This window comes from Glycine max, chromosome 14 (assembly GCF_000004515.6).
Source record: "Glycine max cultivar Williams 82 chromosome 14, Glycine_max_v4.0, whole genome shotgun sequence".
Lineage (NCBI taxonomy): Eukaryota > Viridiplantae > Streptophyta > Magnoliopsida > Fabales > Fabaceae > Glycine > Glycine max.
The window spans coordinates 1859118-1877572 of NC_038250.2; the positions used below are offsets into that span (position 1 = coordinate 1859118).

Genomic DNA, 18455 nt, shown 5'->3' on the forward strand with positions numbered 1-18455 from the left:
AACTCGGTGGATTATTAAAAATCGGTGATGTTGACATTCTAATATATCTAATTACGAAATTTATTAATTTGGTTTAACACGTATTATCGAATAGGTCGTTTTTTCTTGATTTTTATATATAATGGCAAAAATAACTGATTAGTTTTTCAAATTCACTTAGTTATTGATAAATTATTTAGTATTTTAGTCTGAACTGATAGGATAAATATGACTGAATATTGTTATTTCTGAAAAAGGCATCGTGTTTATATTTTCCAATATTAGAGATGAATATCTTTTAATAAAATATTAAAAGTTATCATATTTTATGTTTATAGATGAATATCTTACTTTATAATAAAGTGGTTAAATTATTCATTTCGTCTTTATAGTTTTATTATTTTTTTTTGTCTTTATTGTTTGAAAGTGATTTTTTTAATCTCGTAGTTTATATTTTAATTTTTTTTTAGTTTCCATAGTTTTAAAAGTGATTTTTTTAATTTTTATAATTTATATTTTAATTCTCTTTTAGTATTTGAAAGTGACTTTTTTAGTTTTTATATTTTATAATTTTATTTTATTTTAATCCTTGAGTGATATTATTAATAATAATTAATTATAAAAATATTAACAAATAATTTGTAATTAATTTATTGTAAGATAATTTGTAATAAAAAAATAATTAATAATTTATAATTAATTATTTTTATATATTTTTTTTAGTAAAAATTAAAAGGTAATTAAAATATAAATTATAAAAATTAAAAATATCACTTTCAAAGTATAAAAACTAAAAAAAGATCATTTTAAAATTAATTTAACCTAATAAAATATTAAAAGTTACTTATTACCTATTAACTTTCATTTTACATTTTAGTATTATTTATTTATTTTTATCAAATATTTTATATAATTGAAGTTTTTAAATAGAAAATAAAAACAACACAACTTCATGATAAAGAAAAATGTACTATAAAGGGCTTATTGAAGCAAAAGAAGGATCAAACAAAGAGATCACAATTTTTTTATTCACTGAAAGCTTAATGGTTCGATTGTGAACAATTTTTTTCCTTGTAAAAGAATGTAAATTTTACTAAAATATAATTTTTATTATTAATTATCTTAATGTGATTCATATTATTATTATTATTATTATAAAAATAATATATTATGAAATATATAAAATATAGTTTGGTGACGATTATTAAAAAACAAAAGAGGAAGCATATGCAAAGTGGGGCGAGATAGTGGACTAGAAGAGAGAGAAAATAGAATATAAAATAGATATTTTGATCTTTTAAGTAGTTTGTATCGAGTAATAAATCATGAAAAATTTATTTTTTCCATTTAACATTTAAGTTTTGTTGTTTTCTAATATTTTTTAGAATCAAACACGAAACAACTGAAATTATCCCATCCAATACCACATTTTTTTTTTCAAATCAAACAGATCTTAAGTTAATTGAATTCTAACTAGATATCCACACAGAAAATACGCCCCTAAATTTGCAGTATTCGTGGCCATTCCTGGGTTAAGAAATTTTTAACCAAAACTATGAGGATTAAAAGCAAGACTTAAATTGCAAATAAATATTATTTGTGATAATTTTCAAATCAATAAATATTACTTTTTTTAAGTTATCATTATTACTTAAAATGCTATTTAGTTAATTAATCAATACAACTTTTTTTTACAACAAGAGTAATTAAAAAAAATATTTTATTTTATAAATGGCGTTCCACCAAGCTAGTTTATAATTAAGCACGGCGTGAACGGAAAAACAAAACCCTTTCCGATCCCAATCGCTTTCTTAGTTTCTCTCCGTCTTCAAATCTAGGGTTCCTGCAATTTTAGTTGCCGTCACCACCGCGAACCACCGCGAACGCCACCACCGGAATAGTTGCCGCCAATTTCAGGTCCGTTCTCTCCCCCCTCGTTGTTTGTATATTGATTAGATGATTGGTTGGTAATGCTTTGATTGAAAGACCGAGAAGGATAGAAGTGTGTTTCGAGTAATTGAGATGTAATCAAACTAGAATAGGATACTGAGCCAAAGATGTTGGAACCGAGAATGCTTGAAAAACCATTGATTTATTATTTGCATCGTGTTGAGAATCAGAGTAAAGTTGTTTTTGTCATTGGGTTCCTCTGGGAATCTTTGCCAATTGATGACCTTCAACTTTAAAGGATTTCAATTAACGTAGTGAGGGAAAAAGTGAAGTTATTTATTGTATACTAATCAAAACTTTATTCATTAGTTATTTAACGTGGATGCTTGCTCCAAAGTACACTGCTTCTTGTTTTCTAATGCTGTTTTTGTTGTATTCTTTTTTCCTTTATAACGTAATTTCAGCTGTAAGGAAACAGTGTGTTTACTGATAACGTTTTGTTTGATCTGAAATGTGACATCCAGATTCGTGATGGGAAAAAATGAGTTTCTCACACCTAAAGCAATTGCCAACCGAATCAAAGCAAAAGGATTGCAGAAGCTTCGTTGGTATTGCCAGATGTGTCAGAAGCAGTGCCGAGATGAGAATGGGTTTAAATGTCATTGCATGAGTGAAGGGCACCAGCGTCAAATGCAGATTTTTGGACAAAACCCACACCGGATAGTTGAGGGCTATTCCGAAGAGTTTGAGACCACTTTTCTGGAGCACATGAAGCGCAGTCACCGATTCAGCCGTGTGGCAGCCACTGTAGTTTATAACGAATACATAAACGATAGACACCATGTTCATATGAACTCCACTCAGTGGGCTACGCTTACTGAGTTTGTTAAGTACTTGGGTCGAACTGGCAAATGTAAGGTTGAGGAAACACCCAAGGGATGGTTCATTACATATATAGATAGAGATTCAGAAACCCTTTTCAAGGAGAGGATGAAGAATAAGAGAATCAAGGCAGATATGGTAGATGAAGAAAAGCAAGAGAAGGAGATCAGGAGACAGATTGAAAAGGCTGAGCAAATGATGCAGCCCGCTACTTCTGAGGCTGATCAGCCTTCACAGGTTGAGCCTCTGAGGGAACTGAATATGGAAGATGGAATCAAGATAGGATTTTCTCTTGGGTCATCATTAGCTAAACCTGTGGTCAAGGAAAAACATGAGGCGTCAAGGGTGGTGTTTGATGAGGGTGAGGAAGAGAAATATAATGAAAGGAATCCCAGAAACAATTTGAAGAGGAAAGAAAGTGGAGGTGGAAAATCAGCTTTGGATGAAATGATGAGGGAAGAAGAGAAGAAAAAGGAAAAAATTAATCGGAAGGATTATTGGTTGCATGAGGGAATTGTTGTCAAGGTTATGAGCAAAGTCTTGGCGGAGAAGGGGTACTACAAGCAAAAGGGTGTTGTGCGGAAGGTAATTGACAAGTATGTTGGGGAAATAGAAATGCTTGAAAGCAAGCATGTGCTCAGAGTTGATCAGGCAGAGCTTGAAACTGTGATTCCACAAGTTGGGGGGCGTGTAAAAATAGTCAATGGTGCATATCGAGGATCAATTGCTAAGCTGTTGGGGGTGGATACAGATAATTTTTGTGCTAAGGTGCATATTGAGAAAGGAGTCTATGATGGCAGAGTACTTAAAGCTGTGGAATATGAGGACATTTGTAAAGTAGCATAGTGAGTTTGATGGAATTAATAACTCAATGGTTCTGTTTTATTACATGAATTGTAGTATTCGTTCTTATGTATCTTTCTCTAGCGTGTCATCTTTGTAGCACAAGTCATATCATTATCTTATATTGGATACAATTCTTGGAAATTTATATTTCTGACTATAATTAGGCCCCAAACGTGCAGAAAAAGATGGTGGCTGAGAAGGCTGAAATATCACATTGCAGGTGTAATTAGACTACAGTTTTATTTTGTAGTTTTGTGGCGAGTAAAGTTGAATTCCTATTCTTGTCCTTTGTTTTCTGTTTCTTTGAATGCTTCGTCAACAACAATCAAGTTTTTATTTTAACTGGGTTCCCGGGTGGAGTCAACTACTTGTATGAAATGACGCCATTTTATTTTATCATAACTCATTTTTAATAAACACGACTTGCAGGTGTCGAAATCAATCTCTTCTTGCCATATAATGTTTAATTGAAATGCGATTGAACTCCCTGCTCCCTTGTTTGAAAATGCTACATTTTTATTAATAACAGACAAAACAATATCCAAGCACAAGGAGTGTTCAAGTTTTGGGACAAAATTACTTCAATTGATAAAAAAATTATACAACACCAGAACCCCTGCATCCCACAGCATATAAACGCCACCCCATATCTAGTGCGTTAGAGATGATGACATTGCGTTCCATAATTATCATTCAACCCATGTGGAAATGCTCCCAAAGTTCTATTGCAATGGAACACCAAATTGGCATAAACCATATATTGAGTCAGAGATTATGACATCCATATTTTAGTGCACACAAAGTGGCATAAACCATGTAGCAGCCAAAGTTCTGCTATTAGTCACATGATGGATTTCCTACGCAAAGGAACATTAAAAATAGATCACCACCGTACACCATGAATCACCTTATGTTGGCTGTGAAGATAATCAGCATGAGTAGCCACGGGGAGCTTCCTCAAAGAATCAAACTATCTAAGAATATTGATTCATTTGCTTTTCTTTCTTTTTGTTGAGCAGGAACAGGGGCATTGGAGCAAGAGTGTTTCAGATTACACACATTGGGGATTATGCAAATCTTGCAGCATCTATTAAAAAATATTTTTTAGTAGTTATCAAGAAAAGAAAACTTTCACATAGGTGGCTTAGAAAACTAGAAAACTTTTAACTGATAAAGCTGCAATATCAGTGTCTCACTTTTCGTTTATTGGTAAGTTAAACTGTTTCTTGACACTTGCTAAAGGTTATTACACTTCAAAAACAATTTGTCACAAGCATCACATCGCAGGTTTTAATAATTTGTATTGATCACAATGCTGCAATAATCGTTTCCATTTTTTAGTGTCTGTTTAAGTAGTTTGCTTCTATTCTGCATTTTGACTTAATGGTCTCAGTTGCTTCCTTCTTAATGCTAACAACAAATGTTTGGCTTCTACAGTTGTCTTGAGTGGTTAAATTTGATTATTTGAATTTGGAAGCACAGTTATTTATAACCATAAAACAAGCCACGTTCCAGTCTTTACCCCTCTAGAACATAAAGGCTTTGATCTTTGGAAATGAAGATATGGTTATGAATTTCTTTCTATTCTATTATTATTATTTACTAATTACTAGCTTGTGTTTGGTTGTTTTAGAATTTTGATAGAATTGATTTTTAATTGTTAAACATGTATATCTAAATTAACTTTGAGAGAATATGTTATCCACTAACCGTGTAAACCTTAAAGTAATTTTGTTCTGTTATTCTATTGTTGATTTTTATAATAACTATTTGAAAGTCATATTATGTGCTTAGTCATTAAACTGATTATCTTTTGTTACAGATTTTATATTAAAACTCATGTAACGTGTGAGCAGTGTATTCTGTGATATTCTGTTTAATTTGTACTCTGCTTTATTTCTTGTCTTAGTTTACTCTATACTTTGGCCATTCATTCAGAGAACAACTTCCAAAAAAAAAAAAAAATCAGAGAAAAACTATTCAGAATTCAAACTTGTAGCCAGGGACAGGCACAGAGGGGTTATCTTGTTTGTAAAATTTTCCATATATTTTGTTACTGCAGCAATGCTATATGTAGTACAAATTGTTTCTGCACGAATGAGACAACCAGGTGGGAGATATTTTCATTGGTTTTTAATAAAATAAAGGAAAATAGTAATTATGGAGAATAAAACATGATATTAATTAAGAAAAAGTATGCTTGTATTTTGTTTTAAAGTAAAAAAAAAAACCCTACTAATTTTATTTATTGTTATTTATTTTAAAATTTTCATAGTAAACTATGTAATTATATTTAGCGTCCATAATTTTTTAATGAAAACAAAAAAGAAATTAAACATACACTGTATAAATGATAAAAATAATTTCTTTAACTAATAAGCTGATATTTAATTTATAACGTACTTAGTATTAAATTGACACGCAATAAAAAAATAATCATTTTCTATTACAATTTTTTTTCATTTTATATTATATTATTTTAATTTTTATGGGTAATTATAAATTTTTGTTAGGTTTTAAAAATAAATATTAAACAATAATGATAATAATAAAATAACTCCAATCAAGGGGTACCTAAAATTCTAAAAAAGAAGTACTATAGACTACAGTAGTCTCAAACTGATATTTTGGGTCCAGGTGGAATGGCATCTGACTGACATTATCTTCAGTTCACTAAGATATTTAGATTTAATGGGCCCCACTAATGTTATTTTCTTAAAAATATCTTCCATTCAGTAGTGATTCCCTCTGCTTATATTCTTGATCCTCTGATGCTGGTGCCATCCTGCATTATCTTTTTAGCTCAAATTTTTGTGAAGCATTTTTATTGGTAGAAATGGAGAGTGAGTCCGTGAAGCGCAGAATTCACATGATTGCTGCTCACTTTGCACCCAATGATGATATTTCAACTACCAACGTTCTGCCTATGGTAACATATTATGTTCGTTTACTTATTTGTTCATGGCTGGTTCATGGTTCACTAGATAATGATGGAAAATAAAGGAATTCATTTGAATTCAGTTATGTTTTTCTCGACACATGGGAATTATTTGGGAGTTAGATATAGCTAAGTGGGGAAATTGAACTTATGTTTCTCATCTTTTGCTAACTGGCCCTTGTTCTCCTTTTCATGTGAACAGAAAAAACCATCTAATAGGAATCTTCATTTATTGTAATCATAGGACAATCCAACTGCATATTATTTGAGTATTGTATAAAGTGGACTAGCACTTCCTTCATTTTTTATTGGCTAAAGGATGAAAGTAGCTAGACTGCTCATTGGTTTTGAATACAAGAAAATATGTCCTTTCATCTCTGACAGCTAGCTTCGAATAAATTCTGAAATATCACCTATTCAGTGTCTGATTTTCTATATATAGTTTAGCCCTGTTGATATTGCATATTTGCGTTAAATTATGAGACGTATTAGCTTGTACTGTTGATGTCACTATTTATTATGGTAAAGTGTTTATTGATCTTGATGTTCAGCATTGGAAATTTAATTGTTTAAGTTGGCTTTTTCTTTTATGATTGGCTTAGGCAATAATAACTTGAACACTCTTATCAAATCAATGCATTTTTGTAGGCTACAAACAACTTCAAAGTTTTAAAACCTAAGTGTTTCCTTCATCTTTGTCCCTTTTTGATACTTAATGTGTCCCTTTTTGATACTTAAAGTGTTTTCTTTTATAGCTTTTGTTTTACAATGTCTAATAAACTAATCTGTACGTGCTATCCTTTTTTTTTTCTTGAATATTTGTTTGTAATTCATTTTGTTCATCAATTTTCCTACCCCCATCAGAACTGCAGTGGCAGTCTGAACTCTGTACTCCGGAGATGTGATAATAAGGTGTATTTTGCACGCCAAGCTTCTGCTTCTCTTGGTTATTTTATGAGGCAGACTTCAATTGAAGAGGTACTTAAATGTTCTTATTATTGAAATAGTTAACGATGTTCGATGTACTTTTTTTTGGTAAGTGATTCATTTCTCACTGACTTATTTAATACAAATACACTAACTTTTCAGGGTGGCTCAACTTCCTTTATTGCTCCTAAAACAAATCATGGTGCTGCTGCATCTGAATGTCCTTCTGATGCAAGGGCACCATGTTTTGCTAGACCTGCAAGGGAAGAATCAGTCTTCACAAATTCGGTGATCCAACCAATGGCTCGGGAGCAGGGCTCTGATTTTAGTACACTTGATCCTCCTACATTTGCTAGGCCAACCAGACAGATTAGAGGAGATCAGTTACATTCTGAAAAGAAAACGGGCTATTCTGAAATTGGTGGTTAGAACTTTGAACTCGGAAAGTCATTTGAAGTAATAATAGTTGAATAGCTATAAGAAATTGAGTTTAATTTATATGCATTGTTAGTGTAAATTTTTTTATATTGTCAACCTATAAGAAATCATCATTAATATGATTTTTAAGGTAGTTATTGTAAAAGTTAACAAATCACAAATTTTCACACAAGATTGATTTGTGATTGAACGAACGTGAAAAAACCAATCACAAACCAGTGCATAGACTATTTACTTTATAATTTTTGTGACCTTAGTTTTTTGCAGGAATTGAGTGGTCTCCAAGGATGGATGTTGCAGAATCAGAAGGCAAATATGTTATCACAGTGGAAGTTCCAGGTGTCAGTATCAGTGACATAAGAGTGGAGGTTGATGAACTAAAGTAAGAAGAATCTCTAATATACACCCTCATATTAATTGTAATACTCTTTGCAATTTGTGGCATTAAGCATTTAGTTCTCCCTAATCAGTAGAAAAGGGAGTGGTGAAGGAAACGATAAGGCATAACAAAATATTGTTGGATACTCTACTTTTGTCTATGTCATTATTGTGTTTGAGCTTTTCTTTCGTTTGTGTACCGGGGGAGGGTCTTGTCTATTAATACAAGCTTTATACATCATTTCTGCAGTGTAATATAAAGCATAAATTCTGGAAGTGAAACGCTGAAGGGAAATTTTAATGTTGGACATTCGTGGTCATAGATCTTTCGTAGTATAGGACCTCCTTTCTTTGTGATAAAAGAGCCAATGTGTGAACTGTGACAGGTTGTGTGTTAAAGGTAGACGCTCTACTAGCTCTTGGACAGTTGCAGGTTGTCCAAATGCTTCTTTTTCTTCATATCATCGGAGGGAAATACTATATGGACCATATGGGGTGGTCTGGCCACTCCCTGCTGGTGTGAACAAGGACAGAATATCAGCTGAATTTTTGTAAGTTATATCTTAGTGTTATGCACGTGTCTCTTGATTATAGCCTCATATTTTAACTCCATTCACAAACTATACATATATATTTAAAACCTCATCTAATTTGGTCTATTGCATTATTTATTTTTTTAGTAATTTTGGTTTCTGGCTCAGTCACAGGACTCTCATGATTGTATTACTAACAAAGTTCAAACTGGAAGTAGTAATAAAATACCTAAGTACCTAACATACATTAGGAAGATTTTGGCTACAAGCTATCACACTGCTAAGCCAACAATACCAGGCTAGTGAATAGTGATCTCTTTTACCAACACAAAATGGTGAGTCAAATTGTAACCTTGAAGTTCAATTGAGTTCACTGAGAAATTTATTGGATATTTAATGTTCTGTTAGGCTAAAATAGCTGATTCACTATTGCTGCAACTAGCTACTGTAATGATGGTCATCACTTTTATACTGTTTTGGTACTTAGATCATTATGGTATTTTAATTACACAAAAAAAATTGAATCTATGCCAATCCTAATGCTTTGTTTGGCAGCTAGAATACTGCCATGATGATTCATAAATTTATCACATCTACTCAAGGGGAACTCTTTCCCCTACCTTTCTCCTCTATTCTGCTCTGCTGAAAACTGAAAAGGTTTCCTCATATAGCTTAAAATAAGTGTACTTTTTTTTGTTTTGGTTTACTGAATTGGTAAGTGACTTCATGTCATTTTATTTTAAAAATATGCATGCATGGGGTCGAAAGTGACTTGAATAATTTCAGGGACTAGTATGTGATGTGTGTGGTTTCGCACAAGTTCAAAGATATGTGCTGTACCTTTATACATTTGAAGCTGATAATCTGTTGTTTCTTTCTCCATTTTCAGGGATGGATTTCTACAAATTATAGTTCCTAAAGTTTGAGTATGACTGAGCAATATTGATTTGTAGCACATATATGTATACGTATACCTATACCCCGTGCATATAGATGGAGAAGAAATGGGCATTGTTCTGCATGGGCCATGTCATGCCCTACATATATTTGTAATGTAATGAGCAGATGATGGGTTAATTTTGATTTCATATACAACTTAATTGTTGTGCAGAAAATGTCCTGATGCATTTTGAAATCTAATTTATTAAGTCAATTGACCAAATTCCCCCCCGTATTACTAGGAATAAAAAGTTTATCCATAAAACAAACTCCTCATAATTAATCGAGAGGGAGATTCAAGTTATTTGAAGAATAATTTTAAAATAATTTTTTTTTATCACCACATTTTTTAATCTAACTATTCTGATGAGTAAATCAACTTTTTACTGTTAGTGAGATGATAAATGATAAAGAATAACTCTTTAAAAAACTTGATGCCTCCTCAATTAAGGGGTGATGATACTAAATTTAGTCGATCATGAGGTCCCCACAAATAATTTTGATTGTATAGGTTTCTTTAATACTTCTGAAAATATATGAATCTCAAGCTGCTAATTTCTGTCTTTTCTTCATTTTGTTATTGTGTATTCATACATCATTCCAATAAAAAATTATCATAATAAATATCATGATTATTAGTTAAATCTAAAATCTATTGGTCATGCTAAGTACGTAAGTATAATCCATATTAACTCGCTTCCAATATGCTGTCACTACATTTGTATTTTAAGATAATAATTTCAGTAACGTTGTTATCTTGTATGATGTATATTTTTAACAAAAAAAAAAGAAATAAAATTTTTAAAGTAAAAGGGAGACATTCATCATCATTTTTTTTTTGTTTTTACTGCAAGACTTTCATCATCCTAATAACAAACTTCTATCCTATACGATGATTTACAGTAAAACTATATAAAACACCAAAATATGCAAATCGTGACTCAAATTAATCCGATCATACAATCGATATGACTAGCAAAACGATAATCATGTTAATTACTTAACACCTGATTGATAGGATCAATATTAAGTATAAGTCTAAAAGATTTAGACTAAATATAATATAAATCATTTATACACTACCGTACAAAATTATACATATAGAACATTGAGGATGACTCTATGTAGGAGAAGATTAAACTAATCACATGGTTGAAGTCGACTTCCAAGTATCAATCATATTTGATAATTTCAAACAGGGGTCTCTATATTCTCATGCTTCTATATTTTGGTGGTCTCCTATAAGTGCAAACATGTCTTCGTCTCTCAAAGGGGTATGAATTCGAAACTCACAAATTTAGTATTTATTATTTATATAAAAGAAAAAAGAAAGTGTTAGAAAATATCTAATTAAGAGAATGATGAATTTTAATTTATGATATAAATAAGAATAAATTCTTCTATAATTTGATGTGGGTGTCACTGCCATAGCCAATGAAAATGCCTAAGGAGACCTTCAGCGTTCAAAGTGGGAGAGAGCAATCGCAACAGCAGTGACCTCCCAATGTAGTGGTTCCACAGGGAATCCCACCGATCATGCTTATTGCTTACTATTTAGGATGATGATTAGGTTTAGTTTAGGATCATGTAGTCTTTATTCATCTAATTTCTTTATTTTTCATTAAAATTACATTGTCTTTTTCATCAATAGATTTAATGTTACCTAATGTAATTTTTTTAATTGCTTAATTTACTATTAACTTAGATTAATGTCTTATTCATCATTAGTTTTGGCATAAGGGAATATCAACTCAAAATTTGAAAAAAAAAATTGAGAAAAAAATTAAAGCTTATATAAAATAGTACGGGTGGCAAATAACAATGGGAGAGAATGAGTAAAAAATGTCTTTTGAGAGTTTACGAGTTCTACCATAAGACATTGACCTTACCTTTTATTAAATATGTTTCCGATTTGTATAATATACTTGTTTTTATGATTTTAGTCTTTACATTTTTTAATTTATTTTATGATTTTAGTCTAATGTTATTTTTTAGTTCTTATAAAATTATAACTTTTTTTATATAGATCCTTCTTTTGAAAGATATTATTAATCTCTATTACTTAAAAAACAGCAGGCTAATTTTCAATAAATATTACATCATCATTAAATAGTGTTAGAGACCAAAATTTTAAAACAAAGTTTTCTAGGAATCAAAACCAGCAATTACTTTTTATAAGGACTAAAACTATAAAACAAATATATTATTCCATTGAGAAACATAATTAAGCCATTTAATTTAATAATACAAAAAGGAAAGTTTCATATACTGTGCCCTCCCTCCCAATGGCGGAGCTTTTAAGGGATCAAGGGGGCCATGACCCCCCAAAGTTTTTATGAAAAAAATTATATACATATACATTTTTTTAAAATGCATATATATATATATATATATATATATATATATATATATATATATATATATCTTAAAAATTATTTAATTTTTTAATAGAAACTTATAAGATCTTTATAATATTCTTAATTTAAAGTTATTTATTTTTTGATTCCTAATTATTTTAAGTCATTAAAAAATGAAGAAAAATTTAATTTGTTATTGAACTACGTAAAGAAGAGTAATCTTTATTATTATTATTATTATTATTATTATTATTATTATACAATATGACTTGAACTTGTGAAATTTTCTTGCAGAACTTTCATTCAAATTTCTGCTACTAATTTTCTTACAATTTTTTGGTACAATTTTTACTATAATTTTGATAAAAAAAATAATTATTTCCTTAAGTTTATTTAACATTCATAATTTTTTATTTATTTTTCTTGCATTCTCATACATATTTTGTTTTTATAAATAAAACTAATGTTTCTTGCAATATTCTTTTAAAAAAATTACAAATGATTTTTTCATTTTTTTAATTTAGTAGTAGGGGAAGGTATAAAAGTAAAAAAAAAAGAAGGAAATTCTGATAAATGATGTCAATTAAATAGGAAAAATATTTTATTATCATAAAATACAATTTTGGGGTTCTACCTCCTCAATAAAAAAAACACAATTAATATAGAAAGGTTTAAAATCACTTATATGTAGTGATATTAATAAAAAAATAGCATGCCCCTCCAATTTTTTGTTCCAAGCTTTGCCACTGCTAGCTAGTCCCTCTACTCGTTTTGTAACTTCTATTATATCACTATTGGATAGAGGATACTTGGGAGGTGGGTCCATATATAGGAAGATTCTTTGTTTCTATCCATTTCAAGTGTCATCTCCCTCTTTTTCATTCTCTGCTTTTCTCTATCGTCTCACCTAGGCCTGTATTCCTTTACTATATCAATTTTTATGAGCAAGTCAAAGCACCAATAAAATTTGCAATAATCAATCTTTTCATCACCATTTTGGCAAATATCAATTCAACCATTATACCACAGTTACTAATAAATTTCCAAACACAATAAATTAGAAAGAAAAACACATTACACCCTCCTTGTTCATTGTCATCTACATTGAATTGAAGCTCCACCAACCTCTTCTGCCACCTTTGTTTTCAGTTTCCAAACTCTCATGGGGATATTAATTGTTCTGCTTATTTTACTTATCATTCATATACACGGGAATGGTCATCACAAAGAGGCAAGAGGAAATATTAATCCAAAGAGGGGCTGTGATTTGTTTCAAGGTAACTGGGTTGTTGATGATTCATACCCTCTTTATAATACCTCAGAATGTCCCTTTATTCTCAAGGAATTTGATTGCCAAAAGAATGGTCGTCCTGATAAACTCTATGTCAAGTACAGATGGCAACCTAAAGACTGCAACTTACCAAGGTACATGTCCTTTAATATATTTCTTGTCTTTATGTTCGTTCTCATAGCATAATACTATTTGATCATACCTCACCCAATCAGATTTTCTGGTGATCCCCTTCCCTCCTTTTGTGTTTATACCCAAAATTATATTTGGCATGTGTTACAATTTACTTTAATCTATTTCCATGTCTATGACTATTACTTTGAAACTGCTTAATATTGTTTTCCAATCAAAATTGATGTTTTACTTTGATAGTCAGCATTTACTTTTAATGAAATCCTTTATCATGTATATTAGTAAGGTGAAACTCCAATTCTGATCCTTATAATTGCATTTAAGTTTTGTTTGAGAAGAAATAACCATATTTAGTTCTATTTATATTATTATCTTCGAACGACTCCACAGTAAATACTTGATCTCTCCAATTAGAATTTTTGGGACACAATAGAGTATACCCATCGTCCACCAATCAATTAGTGCTTCTTTTATGGACCAAAGATATTAACAATAGTTCTGGATTTCTTCTATATTATTGGACTTTTAATTAAGACTTTGGACTTGAATATAACATCTGATGTAGATTTCACATTTCCTTGGGTCCACTTGTGACTAATTAAGAGAAGACCACATGTTAGAGGAAAGCGATTTACTTGCTTTCTAAGCCACTTAAAAGGGCTAACCACAAATCATAAAGACACTATAGAAAGTATAAATTGTAGACTTACACAACTTATATGGTATTCTTTACAATTTTTTATAATATTTTTTCTATTTTTCTCATCCCATCATTTACCTAATCCCACACTTTTCTCTCTTTTTATTATATGAAAATTTATATATTCTACAAATATGTTTTTTCTTTCTTTTTTTGGAATATATATATTGTAGCTGCATCCTAGACTTAGAGACAGAGACTGCCAAACTGGGTCGGGGAGCAGTGCCCGTTGAGATACATGCTTGTTGAGTTGTTGGCAAATCCTCATGAGCTTTAATGTAAATAGTATGTGTGTGAATATATATATATAGCAAAAGAATTTTAATTTGTTAAAAATAAACTATGAATATATTTTTAGTTTACTTTTAAAAATGTTTGTCCAACGATAATATATATGGGTGGGTTTGTTTAAATTTAGTTCTTGAAAAAAAAATTATTATTTTGATTTTTTTTAAAAGTTTAAACAAAAGTACCTTACCTTTGATTACCAGAAGACACTCATGTTCTTTTGCTAAAATTAAAGTTGTTAAACACCAAACGGTTGGCTTCGATTGGTTGCCAAGCTTTATACACATTTCAACTAACAAAAAATTAAGTGCACAATTCCACGGGGACTTAGTCCCTAAATTGAGAGGATGCTGTTGTTATGTTGCTTTCACCTTTTCTGTCCTAGTAGTAAATTAATGCACACATGTCATATTAGATCACAATAAAATGGTGTTTAAATGATCATAAATTATTCGTCATGTAATTAATTTTAAATGGACCCATCTTGGACTTATAAATGAATTGGGTGTGTACGTACAGATTCAATGGTGAAGACTTCTTAAGAAGACTTAGAGGGAAGAATATCTTGTTTGTGGGGGACTCCTTGAGTTTGAACCAATGGCAATCACTCACTTGCATGCTTCACACGGCTGTGCCACTTGCCAAATACACCTCAGTCAGGACTGGAGGTCTATCCACCTTCATTTTCCCGGTTAGATCATTGTCACATTTAACTTTTTTTGTCTTATTAATTCCCCCACTCTTCTATTATTTACTATTTTGAATTTTTTTCATGTTAATTAGTAATAAGATAATGTCATATTAAAAAAAAAAAGACATAAAATAAAGTTAATAGAACCTAGATAAATAAATAATTACAAGTGGTATAATTAATTTTATATCTTGCTTTCTCATGCATAACATGATACTGTTGTGCTAATTACTAAGATGAGAGGATTTATACCCACATTTCCATTCACCCCAACAACTTTCTCTATATTAAAGAAAAATTGTGTTGCATAGAGAGTTTTGGAATTAAAAAGGGGGTTTGCATTCTAGCAATGATAACTTATATATGCTATAACGCAAGGATATAACAAATTAATAAATAATAATACCTCTTAGCGGCTGGACTCTTAATTAATTTATGATATTAGATTAGATTCGCATGTATGTATGCAGGTAAAAAAAATGTGATTAAACAATTTATTCAATGATTTTTGGTGTTTACCGAAAAAGAATAATGTGATGCTTCCATATATTTTTAAAGGATAATGGTGCCCTGAGAAAAACAGCAGACATAAAATATCATATTTATTGAAAAATACACCGACACAATTTGAGAGAAGAAAGACTACATTGACTCAGCCTACACTTATATGATATGATATAGCATAATTGCATCCTGATTGAAATAGCTAATTATTAAAGAACTTAGTGTTTATCTGTTCGATCATTTAATCAATTTGTAATCATTATACATTGGCCCACAACCTATAGTAGTTAGCCATGCATGTAGCCATGTACTGTGAGGTTGAGTTATGATTGGTAGTTCTAGACCAATTTCCTAACCATATTTCTATATAGGAAAGAGAAATAATGTTATTTTTCAAACAATTTCTCACAAAAATTTATAGGATATTGAGATAAGAGAAGATAAAGAAGTGACGTGATAGTACGAAAGATCCAAAAATAGTGTTAAAAGAAATTACTGTAGAAATAACATTATTAAAAATTTCTATAGAATGAATGCTACAACTAGTATTTGGGATTTTCAAACAGATGTTAATTAACAACCACATATAACTATACCCACGATACTTTTTTTATTTTTAATTTCTACAATTTCAGCGCAGCACAGTTATAGGTCCATCTGTTTTTGCAATTTTTTGTTCTAGAATGACTTGGTTTTGAATATCACATTAGATATTTGATTAGTTTAGGTCAAGTATATGAGTATTACGGCAATAAAGCTATTCTTCTAGATTTTCACTTGACAATTTTTTTATAAAAATATGTTTAGAAACATAGTTTGGTCTTCTGCATAGAATTTCAAACATTTTTAAATATAATATTAGTGGTTTATTTCAAACTTTTGACAGTTCTCTGTCAAATATCACATGATTCATAGTATGCATGCCACATAATATGCAGAGCTATGATGTCAAGGTGATGTTTTCCCGTAACGCATTTTTGGTGGATATTGCAAGTGAAAGTATCGGTAGAGTCCTGAAATTAGATTCAATTGAAGCTGGAAAAATATGGAAAGGAAATCACATACTGATATTCGACTCTTGGCATTGGTGGCTTCACATAGGAAGAAAACAACCGTACGTAAAATCCATACTAAACTAGCAAGAGACATTATCCTATAATATTATATTCACATGCTTACAAGCTTAACATTTTGAACATCATGCATTAATTCTTGGTACTCAAGTCTTTTCTTAATTTTTTGTCTACTTCAACTTTGCAGATGGGATTTCATTCAAGAAGGAAATCGTACATTCAAGGACATGAATCGTTTGGTTGCATACGAGAAAGGCTTGAAAACATGGGCCAAATGGGTTGAAGACAATGTTGACCCTAACAAAACAAGGGTATTCTTTCAAGGAGTCTCTCCAGATCATCTCAAGTATGTATATGTCCCAATACCACTAAATGGATCATAATTTATGAGATGAAAATTAATAAAATTCTTTACAAATCATTTTTCAAATAAATTGTAATTGTGACAAAAGTGACTCTATTTCTTAAAGAGTAAACATTTTTATATTATTATTTAATTATACATCATTATGTGTATATATATAATAAATTTGTTAATTTCTATAATAATTATTTTAAATATGATTTAATTTTATTTGTTGCGAGTAAATTTTTCTTACACCCACAATATATAACTGTTAAACTCTTTTTAAAAATCTCTTTTGACAACCTACTAGCCAACTTTTGTTCCTGTGATTTTTATGTTTGTAGCCTTGTTGCCTTTTTTCACTATATATAAAAAAGAATAAGTTCATACAAAAGTGAAAAAATTAAACAAGAAATTAATGTACAAGTTTGGAGAATTGCAATTCATTTTCATGTTTTCTCTCAATTAAATAATCCAGTGGAGCAAAATGGGGGGAACCAAGGGCGAGCTGTGAGGAGCAAAAGGTGCCAGTAGATGGATTCAAGTATCCAGGGGGGTCACACCCAGCTGAGTTAGTGTTACAGAAAGTGTTAGGAGCAATGTCAAAGCGTGTGAATTTGCTCAATATTACTACCTTGTCACAAATGAGGAAAGATGGTCACCCATCTGTTTATGGATATGGTGGACATAGGGATATGGATTGCAGCCACTGGTGTCTCCCTGGTGTTCCTGACACTTGGAATTTGCTTTTATATGCAGCTCTCATTCAAAATTAAGGTATATGGCTGGTAATTCTTAATTATAAATGATGATCATGAGTTTTTAATATAAGCAACTCATTCAAATTAAATTCATATATTCATTGTCATTGTTAGTAGTATTACAGGCAAAACGCTTTCATAGAATTATATAGTATTTCTTAAAGCAATAAAACAAATTCAACTTAAATTTGTATAGCTCCATCAGTTTAAGATGTCTCTCATCAGAATTGCTAATTTGAGTGTTATAATATACGTAGCCAGTGATAAGCTTCAATTTTTTGAGTTGACAATTTGATTAATCTCATTGTCACACTTAAAGTTATCGTCATTATTTAAGAGCGTATTTTGTTGGAATTAAACTTAAATCTCATTACAAACTCAGTGCATTTTGGTAATGATCAATAAGACCCATTGAGTATTAAGATTATATTTTAACTAGGAGGAAAAGGCACTATGTGCCTTTTAATTCACAAACTAAAATAACAATATATAAATATTTTCTTCATAATTTATATAAACGATAAGAAAATTAATCCAATAATTAAACATTGACAATCCACTA

At 30.4% G+C, this 18455-nt stretch overlaps 3 protein-coding genes across 3 annotated transcripts; all 3 read left to right on the forward strand.

Annotated features, from left to right (window-relative positions):
• The first annotated feature begins 1733 nt into the window (after positions 1-1733).
• On the forward strand, positions 1734-3738 carry LOC100784271 (KIN17-like protein). Its single transcript, XM_026125476.2, has 2 exons — positions 1734-1896; positions 2394-3738. Exon 2 carries the CDS (start codon positions 2401-2403, stop codon positions 3595-3597), a length of 1197 nt encoding a protein of 398 aa, XP_025981261.1. The 5' UTR covers positions 1734-1896; positions 2394-2400; the 3' UTR covers positions 3598-3738.
• A 2617-nt stretch (positions 3739-6355) lies between these two features.
• LOC100788166 (uncharacterized) lies at positions 6356-9926 on the forward strand. The gene is made up of 6 exons (XM_014767302.2): positions 6356-6526; positions 7400-7513; positions 7625-7886; positions 8168-8282; positions 8665-8829; positions 9701-9926. The coding sequence occupies exons 1-6, from the start codon at positions 6434-6436 to the stop codon at positions 9735-9737; spliced, it is 786 nt and encodes a 261-aa protein (XP_014622788.1). The 5' UTR covers positions 6356-6433; the 3' UTR covers positions 9738-9926.
• A 2911-nt stretch (positions 9927-12837) lies between these two features.
• LOC100799085 (protein trichome birefringence-like 43) lies at positions 12838-17982 on the forward strand. Its single transcript, XM_003545086.5, has 5 exons — positions 12838-13532; positions 15038-15209; positions 16652-16827; positions 16974-17132; positions 17611-17982. The coding sequence occupies exons 1-5, from the start codon at positions 13270-13272 to the stop codon at positions 17906-17908; spliced, it is 1068 nt and encodes a 355-aa protein (XP_003545134.1). The 5' UTR covers positions 12838-13269; the 3' UTR covers positions 17909-17982.
• Positions 17983-18455: the final 473 nt, after the last annotated feature.

Coding starts and splice junctions, on each gene's coding strand:
- LOC100788166 (XM_014767302.2), top strand. CDS start 6,434: ATGGAGAGTGAGTCCGTGAAGCGCAGAATTCACATGATTGCTGCTCAC. Junction 6,527..7,399: donor CTACCAACGTTCTGCCTATG/GTAACATATTAT, acceptor TACCCCCATCAG/AACTGCAGTGGCAGTCTGAA. Junction 7,514..7,624: donor GGCAGACTTCAATTGAAGAG/GTACTTAAATGT, acceptor CTAACTTTTCAG/GGTGGCTCAACTTCCTTTAT.
- LOC100799085 (XM_003545086.5), top strand. CDS start 13,270: ATGGGGATATTAATTGTTCTGCTTATTTTACTTATCATTCATATACAC. Junction 15,210..16,651: donor TATCCACCTTCATTTTCCCG/GTTAGATCATTG, acceptor CATAATATGCAG/AGCTATGATGTCAAGGTGAT. Junction 17,133..17,610: donor GTCTCTCCAGATCATCTCAA/GTATGTATATGT, acceptor TAAATAATCCAG/TGGAGCAAAATGGGGGGAAC.
- LOC100784271 (XM_026125476.2), top strand. CDS start 2,401: ATGGGAAAAAATGAGTTTCTCACACCTAAAGCAATTGCCAACCGAATC.